Genomic DNA, 23,274 nt, shown 5'->3' with positions numbered 1-23,274 from the left:
TCCTCGATCGAGTATTGCAGACTGGCACAGTCCAAGGTCCAGGACTACGTGCTGAGGGACTCACTAAATCTTGGGGCAGCCACTGCAAAGGCGCAATGGGGAAAGGTGGCAGTCTAAGACCATTTTGCCACAGTGCACCAAGGGGCTGGGAATTGTATAGACCCCTTGGGCTGTGTGACTCACATTGAATGTATGCAGTGAATACTACATGTATCATAATTGTATTGAAGCATCTCAGAATGCAACATGATCTATGTAGATAACTTAAATACCATTGCACTGTCTGACTGTCTGTAATGACCATATTGAAATGTCTGTAATGTTTATTGATTGTATTGAAGCACCTCATGATCCAAGTGGAAAAGTTGAATATGATTGCACTTTTTATGATGGCCATTTTGAGATGTTTCGTAATGTTCTTTCAGATTTTTTGTGAATAAGGTATATTTTCAAAAAAAAAACAAGTGTCGGGACAATCGGATCACGACACAATTAGGCTCAACAGAGTTGTCCCCACAACATTCCAGTGAAAGGTCTGATGGCATTCACTCGTATAGAATGAGGTGCTTTATACAATTGTTTTCAAACCTAAGTCGGGGGACAGATGTAAAGTAAGAGAGAAAACAATTAAAAGAAAAATAAACAGTTGCTGCCTCTGCACTTCAGCAGTCATAGAATGGTAGTAGCACAATAGGGGGCTGTTAAATTCTTGGGAAGAATCAGTAAGAAGCATTAAGAATCAGAACTGCGTGTGCTGTTGAAACATGAAAACCTTTATTCTCCTTCTAGACATCCTCTGTCAGTACATATGGTGGCCTTAAGTAGACAAAATGCACAATGCAATTTTCAATAAACTTCAGAGGCCATTCAGCCTATTGAGGTCTGCCAGATCTATTGAAGGGCAATACAGTTGGTCCCACTCCCCCGCTCCTTCCTCATATCCTTGTAATATTTTTCTCCTTCAAGCATTTAACCAATTCCCTTCAGGAGACTGCCATTGAATCGATATCCACGATGGGCTCACTTTTCCTCTGCATCATGCTGCCAATGCCAGGCAACAGGCAGAGGATACAGGGGTAAAAAACCACAAGGCCGAATCTCCCCAGCTCTACACTTGGCAAAGATTTTCGAAGGCAGCCCTGTCATGGAGAGCCCTGCACACATGATGTTCAATGCTTTGTTCAGGTTGGAGGATCCTTAAGGTTAAGAATCTCATGGGATGTCTGGAAAATATTTTTATGAATTGTACAATATAGTACGGTGGCACAGTGTGTGGGGCCTGTCTAAGCTGCTGTTTCTCAGCGCTGCCAAGGCAACTACTGTGAACGTATAGAAATACAAATGACCCTTCTTCCAATCTAATACAGGCTGGTTGATTTGCAACGGGCCAGGATAGATAGGAGCTCAACAAAACCAGTGAATTCAGCCAAGGTAGTCCTGGTTGTGCACGAAAGCAGGGATGAGTGGCGAGTCATCTTTTAATTAATTTTTTAAATATCTCTTTGTCTCCAGGATGCGGGCAACCCAAAAAGTGGTTAGAATGTGGAGTAGTTGAGGCAAATAACATAGATGCACTTAAGAGAAATCCAAATAAGCATGAGGGAGGAATAGAAGGGTATGCTGTTAACATTAGATGAGGGATGGGAGGAGGCACATGTGAAGCTTAAACATCGCAAAGCCCAATGAGGTTGAATGGCCAATTTCTATGCTATACACTGTCCGCCATCTATAAGGCTCAAGTCAGGAGTGTGATGGAATACTCCCCACTTGCCTGGATGAGTGCAGCTCCTACAGCACTCATGAAGCTAGACACCATCCAGGACAAAGCAGCCTACTTGATTGGCATCCCATCCACCACCTTAAACATTCACTCCCTCCACCACCGGTGCACAGTAGCAGCAGTGCGTACCATCTACAAGATGCACTGCAGCATCTCACCAAAGCTCATTTAACAGCAACTTCCAAACCCACAACCTCTACCACCTAGAAGGACAAGGGCAGCAAATGCATGGGAACACCACCACCTGCAAGTTCCCCACCAAGCCACTCACTATCCTGACTTGGAAATATATCATCATCCCTTCTCTGTCGCTGGGTCAAAATCCTGGAACTCCCTCCCCAACAGCACTGTGGGTGTACCAAAACCACAAAGACTGTAGCGGTTCAAGAAAATGGCTCACCACCACCTTCTCCAGGGCAATTAGGGATGGGCAATTGCTGGCCCAGCCAGTGAATGGGCACATCCCATGAAAGCATAAAAAAACTCACTGTAATTGTGTCAAATAAACATTTGTTGACTATCCCTGGTTGGTCCATGGTGGTGACAGTGGGCCTTCTCCTGCTTCTGTAACCCTTGCAGTCATGACACTCCCACTGTGGAGTTGGCCCCTTCGTCTCTATCCAAGTACAATCTCAATATTGAGATATTTTGTGCTCATCCTGCCTGTGCAACTCTCAGGGCTAGAAACGGATGGCCCAGTGCACGTTTTGTGCAGCAGGAAATGGGCACTGAAGCCTCCAATCTGACATGTTGGTGTCCATGTGCCCAATCCATGCCAGAAGTGGGGTGCCGGTTAAGGTGTTGGTTAGGGTTAAGGTGTCCTGGGCACTCACCTGAAACAGGGGTTAGGCCCCACTACCAAGTAGGGGGAGGGTTAACGCTTGTCCCAGGCTTCTTTTACCAAATTGGACGGTGCAGTACTCTGCAGTCAGCCTCCCTCTATCGTAAATCAGTGGCCAATGGCGGAACAGTTGGCAGCTGCCACCAAAAAGCAGAGTACAAAATGTTATACTTCACCTGACTATGGGGTCAGGATGAGTAGGTGTGCTCTGGATTGCTTCACACACCCCATGGGCCGCCCTTGGCCAGGTCCCCAAGCCGGTCGATTCACAACCGGAGAGCTGCCTCTGGGGACCATGGCTGCTGCCTACAACCTGCTGGTAGCGTACGAGTGAGCCAAGCGGACCAGCTTTCGGCCTCTTTAGGCATGTACAGTGGTTGCTGCACCCAGATGGCCTTCGGGCCGCAGAGGCAGGCGGTCAATTTTCATAGTTAAGGCCCCAAATTTAGGGCCATTTTATGGGGCCGTTGACAGTTTTTCCACAGTGGCACAATCCACCCCCCCCACCCCTGCCAAGTGGGATGGCCCCCCCTGCAGCAGCCCGGGGCCCTCCTCCATTTCATTTAAACACCAGTCTGAGGGCACCTCCATTTTGTGGTGCTCTAAGCCCTCTTAGCTGCCTCAGCAGCACCTACCTCTCTTGGTGGGGCTGCTATGACTTCAGAGCTGTCAGCCTCTGATCAGGCCGCAGCCTCAGGGGCCCGCCCACCATTCTTAAATGGTAAAATGGCAGAGCCAGTCCCGTTGCCGATAAGTGCGGGCTTGGGACCCACTTTTTGGCCTGATATCAGCGTTCTGATCGAAACCACTGGCAAAGTTCAGCTTGAGGAGACCTCAATCTCAGCTACACTGTCAGGCAGAAGCAAGATGGGAGGAAGGCAAAATTGAGAGGATGTTAACCATTGCCAGAATTACATCGATCCCTTCCCCCTACTCCACCCCCACTAGGGCCATCTGTCACTTGCTCGTCCTGCTTTCTACCCTTAATGTCACCATTAGCACATTCCATAGCTAATATCACCACCGTCAGCACCCCTTTGTCCTTTTGTCTATGACACCTTTGGCAATCTCTTCTTTGCCTCCCCCTATCACTGGCTCTCTATCCAGCTCTACCTGTCCCGGCTCCCTCAAATAGCTTATATTTCACCTCATTTCTATTTTTCTTTAGTTCTGATGAAGAGTCATATGGACTCAAAACGTTAACTGTGTTCCTCTCCACAGATGCTGTCAGATCTGCTGAGTTTTCCAGCTATTTTTGTTTTTGTTTCAGAGTTCCAGCATCCGTAGTATTTTGCTTTTATATTAGTGTTTAATTGACTGCCACTTCTCTTCCAAGAATGCCTACCTTGAAGAAGTACTGCTCCTCTCTCCGACAGCATTTCCACTTGTCTCTTTTGCCCTGTTCACCTTCATTGCTCTCCATTTCTCTCCTGGTGTTCGACAAGGTGTTTACTAAGACTCGCTTTCACAGCCATATTTCCTTCCCTAGTGACTGTCTCCGTCTCCGACTTACCCCATGTAGATTCCAACTGAAGTTCCATCCCTCATGTTTCGAACCCACCCAGGATTACAGGTATCTCCGGGACATACAACGCTTCTTGGACTGCTGTTCTCGTCGCATTCTGAGATCCACACTCAGTGCCATGGTCCGCCATATGAGCACACACTCCCTCCAGCAGCATCGACTCACCCTATCTCTAAGCTGTCCTTGCCCCCAGTTTCATTTTATTCTTCATCTCATCCGATGTCTTAACAAGAAATTTTGTCTCTTTCTTTCAGATGCAAAGGAACGCAAGCTCCAACAACTCATCGACACCAACGCCCATCCAACACCTTCCATCCCTGCCTATCCCTCCGTCTCCATCCTGTCTTCCAATCCCAGCCCCGGCCGTGTATTCACCATACCCCCTGACCTTCCCCTCTCCGATGCTGAACGTTCATTGCCCAGCAAAGGACTCAGTTTCATATCCTTGCACCCTCACCTCAACGAATTTCGGGCTCGGCATGATGCTGAACTCTTCTTCCGCCATCTTCGTCTCCGTGATCACTTCTTTGGGCAGGAGTCCTCTCCCCGTTCAACGGATCCTTTTACCCACCTCCAATATTCTCCCTCCAGCTGGACCCCTCCCTCTGGATTCTTACCTGCTCTTGATCTTTTCATTGAGAACTGTCAGTGTGACATCAGTCATCTCAATTTCTCTGCTCCTCTCACACACTCTAATCTGTCTCTCTCTGAACTTGCTGCACTCCGTTCTCTCAGGTCCAACCCTGACTTTGTCATCAAACCCGCTGATAAGGGTGGTGCTGTTGTTGTCTGGCACACTGATCTCTACCTCGCAGAGGCTGTGCGTCAACTCGCAGACACTTCCTCCTACCTCCCCCTGGACCATGACCCCTCAACTGAACATCTAGCCATTGTTTCCAGGACTGTCAATGATCTCATCTTCTCTGGAGATCTTCCTTCCACAGATCCCAACCTCATAGTCTCCCAACCTCGGACGGCCCGCTTCTACCTCTTACCCAAAATCCACAAACAGGACTACCCCAGCAGACCGATCGTGTCAGCCTGTTCCTGCCCCATGGAACTCATTTCTTGCTATCTTGACTTCATTCTCTCTCCCCTTGTCCAGTCCCTTCCCACCTACATCCGCATTCCTCTGACACCCTACATCATATCAACAATTTCCAGTTCCCTGCCCCCAACCACCTCCTCTTCACCATGGACGTCCAATCCCTCTACACTTCCATCCCCCATCAGGATGGTCTGATGGCTCTCTGATTCTTCCTCGAACAGAGGCCTGAACAATCCCCATCTACACCACTCTCCACCGTCTGGCTGAACTTGTTCTCACACTGAACAATTTCTCCTTAAACTCATTTCACTTCCTCCAAATAAAAGGTATGGCTATGGGTACCCGCATGGGCCCCAGTTATGCCTGTCTCTTTATGGGATATTTGGAACATTCCTTGTTTCAGTCCTAGTCCAGTCCCCTTCCACAACTCTTTCTCCGATACATCGATGATTACTTCGGTGCTGCTTCATGCTCTCGTCGGGACCTGGAAAAATTTATTCATTTTGCTTCCAATTTCCACCCCTCAATCATTTTCACATGGTCCATCTCTGACACTTCCCTTCCCTTCCTTGACCTCTCTGTCTCAATTTCTGGTGATAGACTGTCCACCAATATCCATTACAAGCCTACTGACTCCCACAGCTACTTCAACTGCAGCTCCTCACACCCCGCTTCCTGTAAGGACTCCATCCCATTCTCTCAGTTCCTACGCCTGCGTCGCATCTGTTCTGATGATGCTACCTTCAAAAACAGTTCCTCTGACATGTATTCCTTCTTCCTTAACCGAGGTTTTCCACCCACGGTCGTTGACAGGGCCCTCAATAGTGTCCGGCCCATCTCCCACGCATCCGCCCTCACACCTTCCTCTCCCTCCCAGAACCATGAGAGGGTCCCCCTTGTCCTCACTTATCACCCCACCAGCCTCCGCATTCAAAAGATCATCCTCCGCCATTTCCGCCAACTCCAGCATGATGCCACCACCAAACACATCTTCCCTTCACCACCCCCTCCCCCCCCCCGGTGGCATTCCACAGGGATCGTTCCCTCTGGGACACCCTGGTCCACTCCTCCATCACCCCCTACACTTCAACCCCCTCCCACGGCACCTTCCCATGCAAAAGCAAAAGATGCAACACCTGCCCCTTTACTTCCCCCTTCCTCACCGTCCAAGGGCCCAAACACTCCTTTCAAGCGAAGCAGCACTTCACTTGCACTTCCCTCAATTTAGTCTACTGCATTCGCTGCTCCCAATGTGGTTTCCTCTACATTGGAGAGACCAAACGCGGACTGGGTGACCGCTTTGCGGAACACCTTCAGTCTGTCTGCAAGCATGACCCAGGCCTCCCTGTCGCTTGCCATTTCAACACTCCACCCTGCTCTCATGCCCACATGTCCGTCCTTGGCCTGCTGCATTGTTCCAGTGAAGCTCAACGCAAACTGGAGGAACAGCACCTCATCTTCCGACTAGGCACGTTACAGCCTTCCGGACTGAATATTGAGTTCAACAACTTCAGATCATGAACTCTCTCCTCCATCCCCATCCCCTTTCCGATCCCTCTTTTTTCTAATAATTTATAATTTTTTTAATATATTTTTCTTTCCCCACCTATTTCCATTATTTTTAAATGTATTTCCATCCATTGTTTTATCTCCACCTTTTAGCCCATTTCGATCCCTCCCCCCACCACACCCCCACTAGGGCTATCTGTACTTTTCTTGTCCTGCTTTCTACCCTTAATGTCACCATTAGCACATTGCTTCGATGATATCACCACTGTCAACAGCTCTTTGTCCTTTTGTCTATGACATCTTTGGCAATCTCTTCCTTGCCTCCACCTATCACTGGCCCTCTATCCAGCTCTACCTGTCCCACCCGCCTCTCCCAGCTTATATTTCACTTCATTTCTATTTTTCTCTAGTTCTGATGAAGAGTCATACGGACTCAAAACGTTAACCGCATTCCTCTCAGATGCTGTCAGACCTGCTGAGTTTTTCCAGCTATTTTTGTTTTTGTTTGCCATAATTACATCCTCTGACTCTAATGTGTGACTAGTAGTTACCTAGCAACAAGCTTTCTGCCTGCAAAATCCATGTTGGGAAATGGAGCATAGAATGGAGGTAGAAATTTACCTTGGCGAGGTGACTTAATTTTTTTATAATAAGTCCCCCACTCTCTGCCAATATCTTGAAAATTTCTCATCATTGTATCACTTATGCTCACACAACATTAGAGTCTGTGAATTTAAATACACTTGCTCTCTGCTTAATTGTATAATCTACACACTGAAGACTTACCAAACCTTGCATATACGTCAGTCACTGCTTGATTCATGGCCATATCAATCAGACCCCTTCCCAGGCAAAAATGTGGAAATATTATCAGAATATTTTTCAACATTTTATTGAACATCTGTAATGCCTGGAACAGAGAGAAAAAAAAACATGTTTATGGGCACTAGACACTGGCTACGGGCCAAATGCTACTGAACCAAAGAATAACATAAAAGTCTACTGCATATCACTGTATCATTTTTCACCCTGCATCTGTGCCAGCCAACTATTACCCTATGCTGTATCAATACCAGCCATATTACCACCCTATATCCGTTCCAACCATTCATTACCTTGTATCATTGCCAACTATTTAACATATTGCATTACTGCCAGTCATTATTCATGCTGTATCACTGCCAGCCAACTAATACCCTGTAATTTTGACTGTTCTTTAATGACATGTATTGCCTTTTATCACTGCCACCCATCCGTTAGCCTATGCCACTGCCAGTGGCCTATTAGCCAAAGTACTGCTAGTCATTTATTACCATGTACCACAATTGGCCAATTATTGCTCTGAATCACTTTTGAACAACGATAGGGCAACAGAATTGTAACTGGTCTTAAAATTGGTTAAGAGCCACAGGTTTGCATGGGGGCATTTGCAGAAGCGATAAAATGTTTACACTGGGTGGAACTGCTGTACATTTAAAAGTGATTGGCAAAAGAACCAGAAGCAACAGGAGGAGAAGCTTTCTTGTGCAGTGAGTGTTTAGGGTCTGGAATTCAGTGCCTGCGAGTGCATGGGGGGCAGGTTCAATCACAGATTTCAAAAGGCAGTGGGATGGTTATCCAAAGAGAAAAGATTTGCAGTGCTACGGGGAAAAGGTAGGAGGGTGGGACTGGCTAAGTTGCTATTGCAGAGAACCAGCACAACAGGCCAGGCTGAATGGTCTCCTTCTGTGCTACAACCATTTAATGATTTTACGGTGACAGCACATTCGTTGGGTTTTTTTTAATCGTTGGGTCTTTTTGGCCTATCAACAAACATGGTCACCAGACAAATTAAAAAATCAGTTACTTGTTTGTCACGAAAATGGTCAGAAGTGATGTGTGAGTGGTGGACCTACAAACATCAAAGAGAACCTACCCTGTCATTTTCAAACAACTCGAGTACAAAAGTGGCGGCACTGCCATTGATACCAATGAAGAGATTGATGCAGGACAGAGCAACGTAGGCTGTGCTAGGAACACTGAACACAAAAGATGCTGGGTACATCAGGGGAGTCACAGCCCAGCTAGTAAAAGGAGAGAAAGATGAGTTATAATGCTGGCATCAACATCAGAAAAATAATGTGGTATAGAAAAGGCAGCGTAAAACAAAAGAAGCAGAATTCTGAGCATTTGTCTTACCCGTAGAGCAGCAACAAGGCTATGAAAGCTGGCAGGTTTTTTGGAGAAGTGTAAGCTTTCTTATTGAAGCCGATGAAGATTAAGACCACCATTACTGTGGTTACCGAATAGTTACACTGAGAAATGAAAAAACATTCACATTTCATTCTCAAGACGATGTTACAAATGCTGGCAGATAACATATCTAATGAAAGAGATGATGCAATCACTCTAGCTCATAGTTCGCTCACTTTGAGATTCTTTGCTCTGACCATCTACCGAGATATACTGAGGAGGGCTCAACCTATCCAGAAAGACCCCAGGAGAATATGACGCAACACACATCCACTTTACAATCCCTTTTATTACTCTTTCTTCTATATCAACCTGTACTGTAAGTTGGAAATGCAACCGCATAACATGGCTGTGACCCACCAAATATGAGGCCTGAGATAAACAGTAATTTCAAACAGTGAAGAAGATTCATACGGACTCGAAACGTTTAACTCTGTTTCTCTTTCCACAGGTACCGCTGGGCATGCTGAGTTTTTCCAGCATTTCCTGTTTTCATTTCAATCAGTGGATCTCTGCAGCGAAACTGGTGGAGAATGCTGAAACTCCAATTGTTTCATCAATTAACAGCTTGCATGAAAAAGGCACTTTAACACAGCTATTGACTGTCAGCATTTTGTTCCTAAATTAGCATATAATGTGGAATTGAAAAGATATTCCCAGTCCATTTATTTCACTGACTCAGTGGAACAAATTCCATAAATATTGGACAAATAGGACTTTGACAATTATGTGTTCATCTCTTCCTCGGGATTAGTTCAGATCTAGGTTTTATATCTGCATCACTGAATCCTTTAAACAGTTCTAAAAATTATAAACTTTTATTTAAATCTTTGGGCGTCACAGATTTTGAATTTCATTGTGCTGGTGAATTGTTTCATGCTAAAACTGTAATGCCAAACATCTCAAGATGTTCAATAACAAGGTACAGCACATTGTTAACAGTTTTTATTATTCTGTTCTGTTTAACTACAGTTTCAGTTGTATGACAGATTGCGAACATACCATGTCCCAGAGAAAGTTGGACATCCAGTAAGTGGTTGGGCTCATTCCACTGACAAATTGCAGGTGCTTAGCGTTCGAAACCCTCTCTTGAATCAGGTAGAGCACAAAGCTGGCTGGGACAAATGACATGGCGAAGACAACACTGATTGAAATCACTGCATCCACTGAGGTAGTAAGGCTGAAAGGTAAGGAGCATCAGTAAATCCAACCAAAGTACAAGAGGGGCTCACATACTTAAATTCGATTGTCATGATGCTTTCAGAGATTGCTTTCCAAATATTAGAAATACTAATTGATTGCAAGCAATAAAACTCGCCATGGTGGTAAACCACTATGATGTGCCCCGAGCTCTCGTGAACTTACACAGTAACCTCTGATAGCTGCTCCTTTGTCAGGTTGAGTGGGTGGCTTATAACTGTTATGCCGTAGTCCTCTGCATGTTGCCGGTCAGGTAAGTTTGCTCGGAGAATCGCGTTGTTGGCAACATTCATGAATGCAACTATGGCATGCCAGCCTTTGTTATTGAACCACACCTGGAACAGAGTGGTATATTGAAACACTAATATAAGAAGCCAGGCCCTTCAACACTAAATCTTACAGAGCTAGAGTGGGTAACAAAGAGTACCAAAACAAGCAGAGTTTTAGGTGCAAGTTTACATTGGGGTTCAACAGCTACCCAACCAACTTCGCACTCTGATTCATTAAAGTACCTTTAAAAAGTGTGGCATCATAAATTGGTGTGCCACAGTGAGAGTTATACACCAAGGTTAGTGCCCCAACTCGCTCACACTGAGATCCCACTCTCGGGTCATTGAGAACAGTGCCAAGTAAAGACTTGAGTTCCAAAAGGCCAAAGTGGCACATCTCCTAGCAACAGGTTACAGAGAGACATTGGCAAAAGACTATTTAAAAATCACATGTGATAATGTCTAAGAACTGTTTTACATACACCATGGAGGCAGTGCCTGACAGTCTAATTACCGGAACTATTTTTGTAAAATTCCACTTGGAGTAAATGTTGCCCATGTTACAAAAAAATCAGTCAGAGTTGTTACAGTATAGAAGGAGTCCATTCAGCCCCATTGAGTTCATGCCAGCTCAGCCATTTCTAATCAATGTAATGTACCAATAAACCCACCATTGACTTCAGTCATTGTTTTCTTCTTAAAAAAGAACTTCAAGTCCATGATTTGTTTGTGGCATCAAGGTGAAAAGCATTAATGTTGGGAGATGGGGCACTATTTCTTACTTTGTCACTTGGTGTTAGTGTCAAGCAAGGACCTTTTTTTCAATGAACATAATAATGGGAGGTACTACCTCCATGGTGGGGGTCTGATTTAAACTCCACTCAGTGCTGATCATAGATCAATTCATCATCATCAGTCAGAAGTTATTAGGTAGCTCAGGAATGGGTTATAACTCATAACCTTTGAATTTTCATAACGTATCTGTGCAACTGTTGGTTAACAGGTGAAAAAAATTACCACACGTAAAAATGAAAATATAAAACTATATATGAAAATAATATCTAAGAAATATAAATATTTCTGAAATAATAATGTTAGACATTTCATCTTTGCACTTACATGTGTTACAGCTTCAGGAATCAGTTAATTCTTTATAATAATTTATGTTTAATGGAGAATGTCAGTGTTCAGAAACCCACCTTGATATTCTCTTCAGTCTCAAAATGCTTCAGGAAAGCATCTAAGCTTCTGAACGCCATCTGTGTATTCTTGCCCTATTGCAAAAAGAACTAAATTAAACTATACAGGCAATGACTGAGAATAATGCAACATGAATGCGATAGAAGTAATATAATGGAAGAAGCAGTATATTTTCCAATCACTAGAGGGAGCAATGAACACATGGTCCGTGAATGAGGCAACATGCCTGCACAATTTGCTCATGTGTACAAACTTATTTAGCCCTGAATTGTTCATTTGGGTATTTGTCAACAGTGACAAATCTTTATATTGCTTTTAAATAAGAGTTAAGTTCCCCCTGAGAGCAGAGGTTTGAACAGATCCACCCTGGAGAGACAGACAACCCAGGAGACAACAGATGGGGATGGGGACGGGGATGGGGATTCACCGTGCTGGCATCCCAGGAAGCAGAACACGAGAGAGCAGAGAAGGTGAGAGAGGCGGCTCTGCCCCAGTGATTCAGAGGGTTGAGCTTGTGCACAATCGAAGAGTCAAATTGTTAAGCCTCTGCGATTACTGGCAAAATGCTGAACTAGGTGCTAATGCTATTAGTGTTAATTACTACTATTACCGTTGATGTACTGGCTGTCAACTTGTCAGCTATACAAAGAGTTGAACCGTAAACTAGCCTTGCTGACTTTATCAGTTATACACACTGTGCCATTTTATTTTGTAATGTCCGGCTGATGTCACTCGCATCTGCTTCAACTGCCTTTGTAACCTTAAGTTTATTCATTCCTTCAGTTACATCTACCTAAGTACTTTGCATACTTTTTGGGGCAGGGTTTTCATGAGGTGGGGGGGGGGGGGTACAAATAGGGCATCAAGTTTCACAGGGGTCACCCTTCCTTAATTGGCATGGAGGTGAGTTTCGTGTCCAATTAATGGCCACAGGGGTGAGAATGGAGGTGAGATTGTGCAAGTGTAGGTCAGATTTAAGCAGCCCAAGGCAACCATTGCTGTAGCTGCCATTTCATTGAATTACCTGTCTCAGGGATTGGGGAGGGGGGGTGCAGGGGGCTGACTGCCTTCCTTGCTCTCAGGTGACCCCTCCCAATTCTGTTTGGCCCCCTTACCCGCTCCTGTTATTCCCCCCCCATGATGTCAGGAGAGTGATGTGTACCTGAACACCTACTGCCCACTCACCTCGCCACCTGGGCTGAGCACTTGGCACCTATTTACCAATGGCCAAGTGCCCCCCTCCGTGGTGTTCACCCTCTCGTGGGATCCACTGAGTTCCGCAGGGAGGCCATGACAGGCTTCCCCGCGGTGTGTCCGCCTCCACCCAGGTGGTCTGTCCCAGACAGCGGGTGGAATGGGTACAGCCCATGCGCCCCACTCAAAATCAGAGCATGAACATGACGCTTAACAAGCTCACAATAAGCTCTTTAACAATGTTAACTGGCCTTCTTAACGAATCGGGCAGGACCTCAGGGCTGCCCCCCCCCGCCCTGGGGCAGGATTTTGCCCTTGGCGGGTGGGCACAGCGGGGGAGGGTGGGGGTGGTCGGGAAGCCGACCTCTGCCCGCGATCGGTTCCGCACCGCGATTTCACACTGGCGGGCCAATGAAGGTCCACCCTGCGTGGATCGCAAGCGGCAGCGCTAAGCGCTGGCGGGGGAGGGGGGGGGGAGGAGGGAGAGCCAGACCTAGCGCTCAGTTTGCGCAAAAGAGCGTTTCAATCTCCCTGGGGCACAGACTCTGTCACATGAGCTGCGACATGTTTTTAATTCCAAAATAAAGTTTTTATTTAATGTTTATTAGCTTTAAGGCCGCTTGGCCTTTTTGCCTGCCCGTTAACCGTCAGGTAGCGTAAGTTTGAATTTATTAAACTGTTAATAGGCCTTTTAATTATCAGCAGGTGCCCAGCCGACTCCGGCATCTGCCCAGCCGACTCCGGCGCGTGCCCAGCCGAATGAAATACCGCAAGACTGCACGATGGCTTCGGGACGCACGCCCGACGTCATCCGGCGCGTGCCCAGCCGAATGAAATACCGCAAGACTGCGCGATGGCTTCGGGACGCACGCCCGACATCATCGTGCGTCATTTTACGCTCGAGCGTCTCGGGCGTGCACCTCCACGCCGAGCGAAATATTCTGCCCCCTTGTGAAAGTCGCTGCCACTGGGAACAACATGGCAAAGCTGGCATGCTGGCTGGCACTGGTGTTTTGGCCCCCTGCCTGCCCACGTTCCTGAGCCTCAGCGGGAGTGGGAACCCAAAAATTCAGTCCTTAGTATTTCGCATTAAACTGCTGCTCATTGTGTACTATAGATACCAATAAATAAATATTAGTTCATGATTTTGATTTCTAATAGTTTTGATGTTGTGGGCAAGAATGGTTAACTTATTGACTCAGTAATGTACCCTCTCTCCCGGCATGTGGACAGGACAGATTGCTTCCTGTATCAGATTATATAATTTGGACCAGTTAATGCACAGCAGGTCATCGATTGATGCATCTGATAATGCCGAGACATGGACATTAGATTATCTGGCAGTTGCTCAATTAGGCATTCAGAGGCTTGTTGAGTTCCTTTACAATTAAAGGTTCCTTTATTTATTCCCCAGTCAGAGCCTTTTTCTTGCTTATGTGTGAAGAAAGGTTGTTGGAGTGTGAGTGCTTTGCCGCAGAGAATGGTTCAGGCTGACACAACTGCTTCAATTAAAAGGGAAGTTGCATAAACACTTGAAGCAGAGGAAGATGTAGGGCTATGGGAAGGAAGCAGGGCAGGTTGCTCCAGCAACTGAGCTGGCAAACATGATGGGCTGAATGGTGTCATTCTATGCTGCTAACCTTTGTTCAGTCACAAGTTTCCTCATTTAGGTATAGCAGTAAAGCAGAACACAATTAAACAATCAGGTCAGTTTGAAAGGAAACCTAGTTTGCAAATGATAGAAAACTAATGCATCTGTGACCTACCCCAGTGATATTGAACATCCGGCCCAACTGAGTGAAAAAGGTATCGATCTGTTTAAGGTCGAGGTGTAAAACTGGAAGCTTTCCCCCGATTGAGATCCCACCATACCTAGAAACAGCAGAACACCGAGCTGACAGTTTGTACCTCTCATTCTCTAAAATACAAGCAATTTCATTAAATATTTTCAAATTGTTTCTCTCCCTGAATCAAGAAGTAAACTCTTTAGTTGTTGGAGGCCGATCATAGAGCAGGACAGTGCTGCAGGAGTTCCTACGGGCAGTGTTCTTGGCTCCTACGGGCAATGTTCTTGGCCAATTAAGTAGCTGCCTCTGCATTTGCCCTCCAGTTGAGGATGGTGGGTGGCTGCCTGAGGCGGTAGGCCCAATCGGAGGCCCCTAAATTCTGGACGGATACTGCTGAAGCAGGTAGGAGACAGCGGGGGCACCTCAAAATGGAGGCTCTCTCTGCAGCATTCTGAAAATTTAACAGGATGGATTGTGGTGGCAGCTATGGCCATCGCATCCCAGTGGGAGAGTGCTGGGGGTAGTCAGGAGGCATTGATAGCCCCCTGGCCTAGCACTGGGGGGCCACCTCCAGTTAGCTGCTAGGCTCTGGCCTTAGCGGGGTTCAATGTCAAGAAGATCCCAGCGGTGTCATCAACCTTCCCCCAGTTGGCTCCTTAATTGGCCTAGCTGGCTAATTGTCACTGCCAGGCAGGTAACTGCAGCCGCACTGACCCTGCTTCAGGCCAGGTCGCTCGGAAGAGGGAATGCACCAAGTAGCCAACCCGACATGCTATTTTCTGCGTTTGTTCCCAGTCCCGCCTCTGTGGAGCCGGGAAGGTTCCTGTGTCTGCAGACTGTACTCCCTACAGGAGGCACTGCAGCAACTTGCCAAGACTCCCTCAACCACACTTCCCAAAGCTGCACTACCCCGAATGACAAGGGCAGCCTGGGAACGCCCTCCAACTACAAGTTCTCCTCGAAGTCAAACACTGTGCAGACATAGAAACAGAATGTTGTTTATCTTTTCTGAGCGTAAATCTTGGAACTCCCTCTCTAACAACGCTGTCAAAGTACCTTAACCACTCAGACCACCGTGGTTCAAGAAAACAGTTTACCACCACCTTCTCAAGGGTAGTCCGGAATGGGCTGCAAATTTTGGCTTTGCCAATGATGCCCACATCCTCAGAATGAATAAAAAAGATGTCCTTTATACCCACTCTGCCTCTTATCTCTCCACCGTATCAATTCATAGCACAGGGGTCAATTTTCCCATAACTGGGTACTAGTAAATTTATAACAAAACCAGAAATTTACTGGCAGAACTCTGCAGCTCGATCACATCTGCGGGGTAAGCTGAGAATTTGATGGTTTGGGTGTAGCTGCTTTGCCAATTCCTCTGTTCTCTCTGCAAGTGCTGCCTCAACTGCTGAGCGTCTCCAGGATTTTCTGATTTTATTTCAGGTTTCCGGGTTCTGTGGTTTTTTTTTTGCATTCTTTGCTTACTATTGAATATATTAGGGGTGCAATTTGGAAACTATGCACGGAAACTATGCTGTGCAATGAAAATTAATAGATGAATGGCTCCATTAAAATAGCACAGAAATTTGATCAGAACATTTTAAATGCTCAGATTGATATCGCACAGAATAATTTCCAGGCCATAATCATGAAACATCGATGCATTGCGAGTTTTCTTAATCATCAGGCAACTCTAAACAACGTTAAACAAACTCAGAAATAATGTTGTGCGTGTAACACATTCACAAGGCAGTCCACTTCTAACCATTTACGTTATGAACAAACCAGCCGGCTGGAATTTGCAATGTGTGAAGAAGACAAATCAATACCTTTGTTCGTTAACCCAGTATTTGCTCTTCATGCTGAAATTATTAAAAAAAAGAAAGGTTAATCCTCACAACTTGTTAGGAATCATTTTCAAAACCAATTTTCAGATTGATAATTGTATTGCAGTTAATAATGACCCAGGTTTTGCAGTTATAATAGCTGCGAAACTGCCAGCATTGGCAACTATGAAACTGGCAGCAACGTCTTGCTGCCTGCACATGTGGGTAGGTAGACGGAAATCCAGAACTTGCTCCCCTACAGGGTACGTAGCTAAGTTCCAGCTGGTGGCAATGCTAAGAAATCAGTTGAACTAATGTGAACTTTCCCTTTTATTTTGTAGTATTGTTGTAAAAAATAACCCTGTGAAGTTACCTCTTGCTGAACGAGGTGTAGCTGGGATTTAACGGTGTCCTAAGTCATGACTACTGCTGATCAACCTCTCCAGCCCGAATAAAGCTACTTTTATATTGGTGCAAAACCTAATTTCTAGATTGTGATAAAAATTCATATGTTTTTAATAAAATAACATTTGCTTTTTAAAAAATTGTGCTCTTTCAGTTCCTACCTTATTCCCAAACTTTTTTTCACCAACTTTAAAATTTATGAATGAATGAATGATAATCAATGCATTTTCCTTCTTGGCTGTTGTTTCTGAGAACTCTTCAACGTGATTGGCTGTTTAGCCTGCTTGATGACATTACTATAACAGGATATCTGAAGATCTCCTTGCCTTGCCGCTGGAATCAAACTAACATCGGGAAGAGGGAAATCCACGTCACAGGGATCACTAAATCTTTGTGGGCGGCTTTGTGAGGTCAGTGTCAAGCACCGTCACTTCATCGCAGGTCCCGACATCTGGACCATTGTGTTACTTAAAGTTTTTTTTGTATCTATTTGTGAATTTTGGTGCTGAATGTGGAGACATGTATACCATGGGCCCTACCTGCTTTTTATCAGTTTGGGGTATGTTTTGACCAGGAAATCTGATATGTTCCTTTTGGTAAGGTTCTGCAGGATGTCCGTTGTACGCTGGATTCTCTGTAATGGAGAAAGCAACTCATTTTGTCAGAAGAGTAAGAATTGGCTTTATAGTTTAAAAATTTAACAGGTTTCTATTAAACAAATGTAAACAAAGAATGCTGGAAATACTCAGCAGGTCAGGCAGCATCTGTGGTGAGAAACAGAGTTAATGGGTGGAATCATCCCAGATTTGCACTAAGTGCGGTAATGGGCTGATGCATTTAACCTGTTGGCCGCAATGGTGGTATTTCACACCGTATTGTCCCAAACTCACTGCATTAATTATGCATTCCCGGGAAACACCCTCATTTACCCACCAAGCCATCACCTCACCACTTCATCATGCCGGGAGCTATATTTAAAAATCCAGCCGCGCACACACATCTCAGTGCTTCCAGCCCACGACTACTGCTGGGAAGATGTCCACAAAAAGCGAAAAGACTGCAGTCCTAGGTTTAATGACATGTCACTGGAAGGCCTTTTGGACACCTTGGAGGCCTGCCGTGAGGTCCTCTACCCCCGCTCTGGCCGCAGGATGGGCAGCGGCATGACTAACCAGGCTTGGGAGGCAGTGGCAGCAGTGGTCATATGAACATATGAATTAGGAGCAGGAGTGGGCCACTTGTATCCTCAAGCCTGCTCCACCAGTCATGGCTGATCTGAATGTAATCTCAACCCCACATTTGTGCCTCTCCCCGATAACCTTTCACCTCCTTGGTAATCAAGAATCTATCTAGCTTTGCCTTAAAAACATTCAAATACTCTGCTTCCACCACCTTTTGAGGAAGAGAGCCCCAGAGACTCACTACCCTCTGAGAGAAAAAAATTCTCCTCATCTCTATCTTAAATGAGCAACCCTTTATTTTTAAACAGTGGCCCCTAGTTCTAGATTCTCCCACAAGAGGAAACTTCCTCTCCACATCCAGCCTGTCAATACCCCTCAGGATCTTAAAGATTTCAATTAAGTCACCTCTTACTCCTTTAAATTCCAATGGATACAAGCCTAACCTGTCCAGCCTTTCCTCATAAGACAACCCGCCCATTCCAGGTATTAGTCTAGTAAACCTTCGCTGAACTGCTTCTAATGCAGTTACATCTTTCTTTAAATAAGGAGATCAGTGCTGTACACAATACTCCAGATGTGGTCTCACCTATGCCCTGTACAACTGAAGAATAACCTCCCTACTTTTGTAATCAATTCCTCTCACAATAAATGATAACATTCTATTAGCTTTCCTAATTCCCTGCTGTACCTGCATACTAACCTTTTGTGATTCATGCAGTAGAACACCCAGATCCCTCTGAATCTCAGAGCTCTGCCATCTCTCACCATTTAGATAAAAAGCTTCTTTTTTATTCTTCCTACCAAAATGAACAATTCCACATTTTCCCACATTATACTCCATTTGCCAGATCTTTGCCCACTCCCTTAACCCATCCATGTCACTTTGTAGCCTCATTATGTCCTCTTCACAATTTACTTTCCTACCTATCTTTGTGTTGTCAGCAAATTTAGCCACCATCCCTTCAGTCCCTTCATCTAATTCATTTATATAAATTGTAAACAGTTGAGGCCCCAGCACTGATCCCTGTGGCACACCACTCGTCACATCCTGCCAACCAGAAATAGACCCATTTATGCCAACTCTCTGCTCCCTGTCAGCTAGCTAATCTTCTATCCATGCTAATATGCTACTCCCTACAACATGAGCTTTTATTATCTGCAATAACCTTTGATGTGGCACTTTATCAAATGGCTTCTGGAAATCTGAGTATAGTACATCCACCGGTTCCCCTTTATTCGCAGCACATGTTATTCTTTCAAAGAACACCAATAAATTGGTTAAACATAATTTCACTTTTACAAAACCACATTGACCCTGCTTGATTGCCTTGAATCTTTCTAAATGCCCAGCTATAACATCTTTAATAATAGCTGCTCACATTTTCTCTATGACAGATGTTAGGCTAACTGGCCTATAGTTTCCTGCTTTCTGTCTCCCTCCCTTTTTGAATAAAGGAGTTATATTTGCTATTTTCCAATCTAATTGAACCTTCCCCGGATCTAGGGAATTTTGGAAAATTAAAACTAGCGCATCAACTATCTCACTAGCCACGTCTTCCAAGACTTTAGGGTGAAGTCCATCAGGACCTGGGGATCTGTCAGCCCGCAGCTCCAACAATTTGCTCAGTACCACTTCCCTGGTGATGTGTAATTTTCCCAAGTTCCTCCCTTCCTTCTATTTCCTAATTTATAGCTATTTCCGCAATGTTACTTGGGTCCTCTATAGTGAAAACCGAAGCAAAATGAAGTTTAATTCATCTGCCATCTCCACACTTTCCATTCTCAATTCCCCAGATGCACTTTCTATAGGACCAATGGTCAGTTTGTTAACTCTTTCCTTATTTAAATATCTATATAAACTCTTACTTTATATTGCTAGCTAGCTTGCTCTCATTCTCTAATTTTTCCCTCCTTATTAATATTTTTATTAATTCTTTGCTGTTCTTTATATTCTTTCCAATCTTCTGACCTGCCACATTTCTTTGTGTAATTATATGCTTTTTCTTTAAATTTGACATGATCTTTAACTTTTTAAGTTAGGCACGGATGGTGGGCCCTCCGCTTGGAATTTTTCTTTCTCATTGGAATGTATATATTCTGAAATATCTCTTTAAATGTCTGCCACCGAACTTCTAATAACCCAACTCTTAACCTCATTTGCCATTTCACTTTCACAAATTCTGCTTTTGTGCCCTCATAATTGCCCTTATTTAAGTTTAAAGTACTAGTCTTGGATGCACTCGTTTCTCCCTCAAAATGAATATAAAATTCAATCATATTATGATCGCTGCTACCCAAGGATGCCTTCACTAGGAGGTTATTAATTAATCCTATCTTGTTGCTCAATACCAGGTCTAGTATAACCTGCTCTCTGGTTGGCTCCGGAACCTCCCAAGAAACTATCCAGAAAACATTCTCAGCTGCGCTACCTTTGCCCATCTGATTTTTCCAGTCTATATGTAGATTAAAATTCCCGGTGATTATTGCTGTACCTTTCTGGTAAGCTCCCATTATCACTTCTTTTATACTCGGACCTACTGTGTAGTTACAATTAGAAGGGGCTGTACACCACTCCCACAAGTGACTTCTCACCTTTATCATTCCTCATATCTACACAAACCGCTTCTACATCCTGGTTTCCTGATGTTAGGTCATCCCTCTCCAATGTGTTAATACCATCATTAATTAACAGAGCCACCCCTCCACCTTTTCCTAACTTCCTGTCCTTCCTAAATGTTACATACACTTCAATATTCAGGTCCCAAACTATGTCATCCTGTAACCATGTCTCTGTAATGGCAATCAAATCATACTTATTTATTTCTATTTGCGCAATCAGTTCATCTGTTTTGTTTTCTAATGCTACGTGCATTTAGATACAGAGCCTTTAGTTTTGTCCTTTTATTATTTTTGTAGCGTCTAGCCTTAGCTGCTGATTTACTCTGAGAATTGTACTCTCTGTCCCTTCTTGTCACAGTCTGTATACCATTTCCCATATTAATACCTATTTTTCTTGCCTTGTCTGTACTCTTTGGTTTACCACAACTTCCCTTGCCCCCACTATTCAGTTTAAAATCCTCTCTACTTCCCTAGTTATGCGGTTCATGAGGACACCATCCCGAGCATGGTTCAGGTGTAGACCATCCCAATGGTACAGATCCCACTTTCCCCAATACTGGTGCCAGTGCCCCACAAACTGGACCTCACTTCTCCCACACCAGTCTTTGAGTCACGCATTCATTTCTCTAATCTAATTTGTCCTATGCCAATTTGCATGTGGCTCAAGTAATAATCCAGAAATTATTATCTTTAAGGTTCTGCTTCTTAATTTGGTGCCAAGCTTGTCATACTGACTATGCAGAGCCTCCTACCTCATTCTACCTATGTCATTGGCACCTACATGGACCCTCTCCTTGCCACTGCAAGTTCCTTTCCAGCCCTGAGCAGATATCCCGAACCCTGGCACCAGGCAGGCAACACAGCCTTATGGACTCTGGCCCTTTGCTACAGAGCTCAGTGTCAATCCCTCTCACTATACTGTCCCCTACTACCACTACCTTCTTTTCTGCGATTCCCATTTGGATGGCTTCCTATACCACGACTGCCATGAGCAGTTTGCTCATCTTTCCTGCAGCCCCCACTCTCATCCAAACAAACTGAGAGAACCTCAAACCTGTTGGACAATTGCAGAGGCTCACACTTCTCCACTCCTGCCCTCTGGGTCCCCTTACCTACCTCACTCGCAGTCACACCCTCCTGTCCCTGGTCACTGACCAAATCAGATGACCCTATCCTTAGTGGTGTGACTGCCTCCTGGTATAAAGCATCCAGGTAACTTTCCCCCTCCCTGATGTGTTGCAGAGTCTGCAGCTCAGCCTCCAACTCAATGACTCAGAGCCGAAGTTCCTCAAGCCACAAACACTTACTGCACTTGTGTTTGCCCTGGGTCACAACATTATCCAGGAGCTCCCACATGCTGCAGCCTTGACACATCACATGCCCTGCCATCCTTAATGTGTTTTAAATAATTACTTAATTCTGTTAATCACTTATTTAATGTTGTTTCCTTATATATTTTATTAACTTTACCACCAATTTGAGTACTATTTTAAACCTTAGGGATAGAATAGAACTTACTCACTTACCGGATACTCACCAAACACCAGCTCCTTTCCCTGTAGTAGAGCGAGAACCAATTTCTATGGGGTGAGAAAGATAGAAAGAGGAAACGAACAACTCCTTCTCCCAGCTCTCCTCTCACCAAACTCCAAGTCTTCACTCAGTTAGTCAGCTGCACTCCATTTACCAATTTACCTTCAGAAGAGGACAGCCACCCAGTGCTGCAAGAGGATGAATGATCTCCTCTGTGCCACCAGCGTAAGTCACTATTCTCATCACTCTCAACTCACACACTCACAAACCCATCACACATCCACAGGGCCCTCACTCACTGCCAGTGCAAGAGACATCGCCATTCACTCTCTCACACACACTGTCATTGTTCTCATCCCGTCTATAGGATCACTCAGCACCCACACAGGCCAGGCATACTTATCATCTGGCCTGGCAGGTGTCCTGACTACACTTTCTCCATCTCTATTCATGCAGGACAAGCTGGCACAGAACAACAGGGAGAGGTCGCAGACCAGCGGAGGAATGCCTGAAATCAAGGCCCTCATGGACTTTGAAAATGCAGCCATCCAGCTGGCCAGTGACGATCTGGACCGGTCCTATTCTGACAGTGTGGTTGGCACTGCTCTACCAAGTGACGATCCAGCAGTGCAACATCCATCAGACAACCATGCCGTGAGTGATGTTCTCTTTCACAGGCCATTGCCATGCACTAATTATCTCCCCTTGCTTCCACAGGCACATCTGGGAAACAGCTGACAGAGCCCATGACCCAGGGCCTCTAATCAAGCCCCGAGGAAACCACTGAAGAGGAATCTGAAGGCACTCTCCCTGAAGTCCCGTCACAGCGCTCACCCACTCCCTCCACCAGCACAGAGACACAAACCTCGGTGGGACCTAGCTTTAGAGTAGCCTCAGGACCACAATCTGGTGAGCACATCACACTGTCTGATCCACAGCAGGCAGCAGCAGGGACATCCCAGGTGTCCGGCATTCGGAGGACTGCTGGAGGCCAGAAATTTGCTGAGTCCAAGTCAGATGATGAGCCTCTGGACTTGGTCATGTCACAGTTGTGGGAGCTGCAAAGGCAAGCTCGGGAACATCAGGAAGGGATGTCCGCTGCACTCCAAAGATTGCAAGGCACGA

At 45.2% G+C, this 23,274-nt stretch overlaps 1 protein-coding gene across 1 annotated transcript in view; it reads right to left on the bottom strand.

Annotated features, from left to right (window-relative positions):
- abca4b (ATP-binding cassette, sub-family A (ABC1), member 4b) overlaps window positions 1-23,274 on the bottom strand; it is a 124,659-nt gene that overhangs the window by 12,977 nt on the left and 88,408 nt on the right. Inside the window, exons 32-40 of the mRNA XM_041208269.1 lie at window positions 17,356-17,450; window positions 16,415-16,447; window positions 14,565-14,670; window positions 11,604-11,678; window positions 10,301-10,470; window positions 9,938-10,115; window positions 8,882-8,997; window positions 8,619-8,766; window positions 7,490-7,613 (exon numbers count right to left, since the gene is read on the bottom strand). Of these exons, the coding sequence (XP_041064203.1) occupies window positions 7,490-7,613; window positions 8,619-8,766; window positions 8,882-8,997; window positions 9,938-10,115; window positions 10,301-10,470; window positions 11,604-11,678; window positions 14,565-14,670; window positions 16,415-16,447; window positions 17,356-17,450 (1,045 nt within the window). The remainder of the gene's footprint in view (window positions 1-7,489; window positions 7,614-8,618; window positions 8,767-8,881; window positions 8,998-9,937; window positions 10,116-10,300; window positions 10,471-11,603; window positions 11,679-14,564; window positions 14,671-16,414; window positions 16,448-17,355; window positions 17,451-23,274) is intronic.

This window comes from Carcharodon carcharias, chromosome 16, assembly GCF_017639515.1.
Source record: "Carcharodon carcharias isolate sCarCar2 chromosome 16, sCarCar2.pri, whole genome shotgun sequence".
Taxonomy (NCBI): domain Eukaryota; kingdom Metazoa; phylum Chordata; class Chondrichthyes; order Lamniformes; family Lamnidae; genus Carcharodon; species Carcharodon carcharias.
Note: the sequence above shows the minus strand (reverse complement) of the source record. Positions and strands in the feature narration are given on the sequence as shown.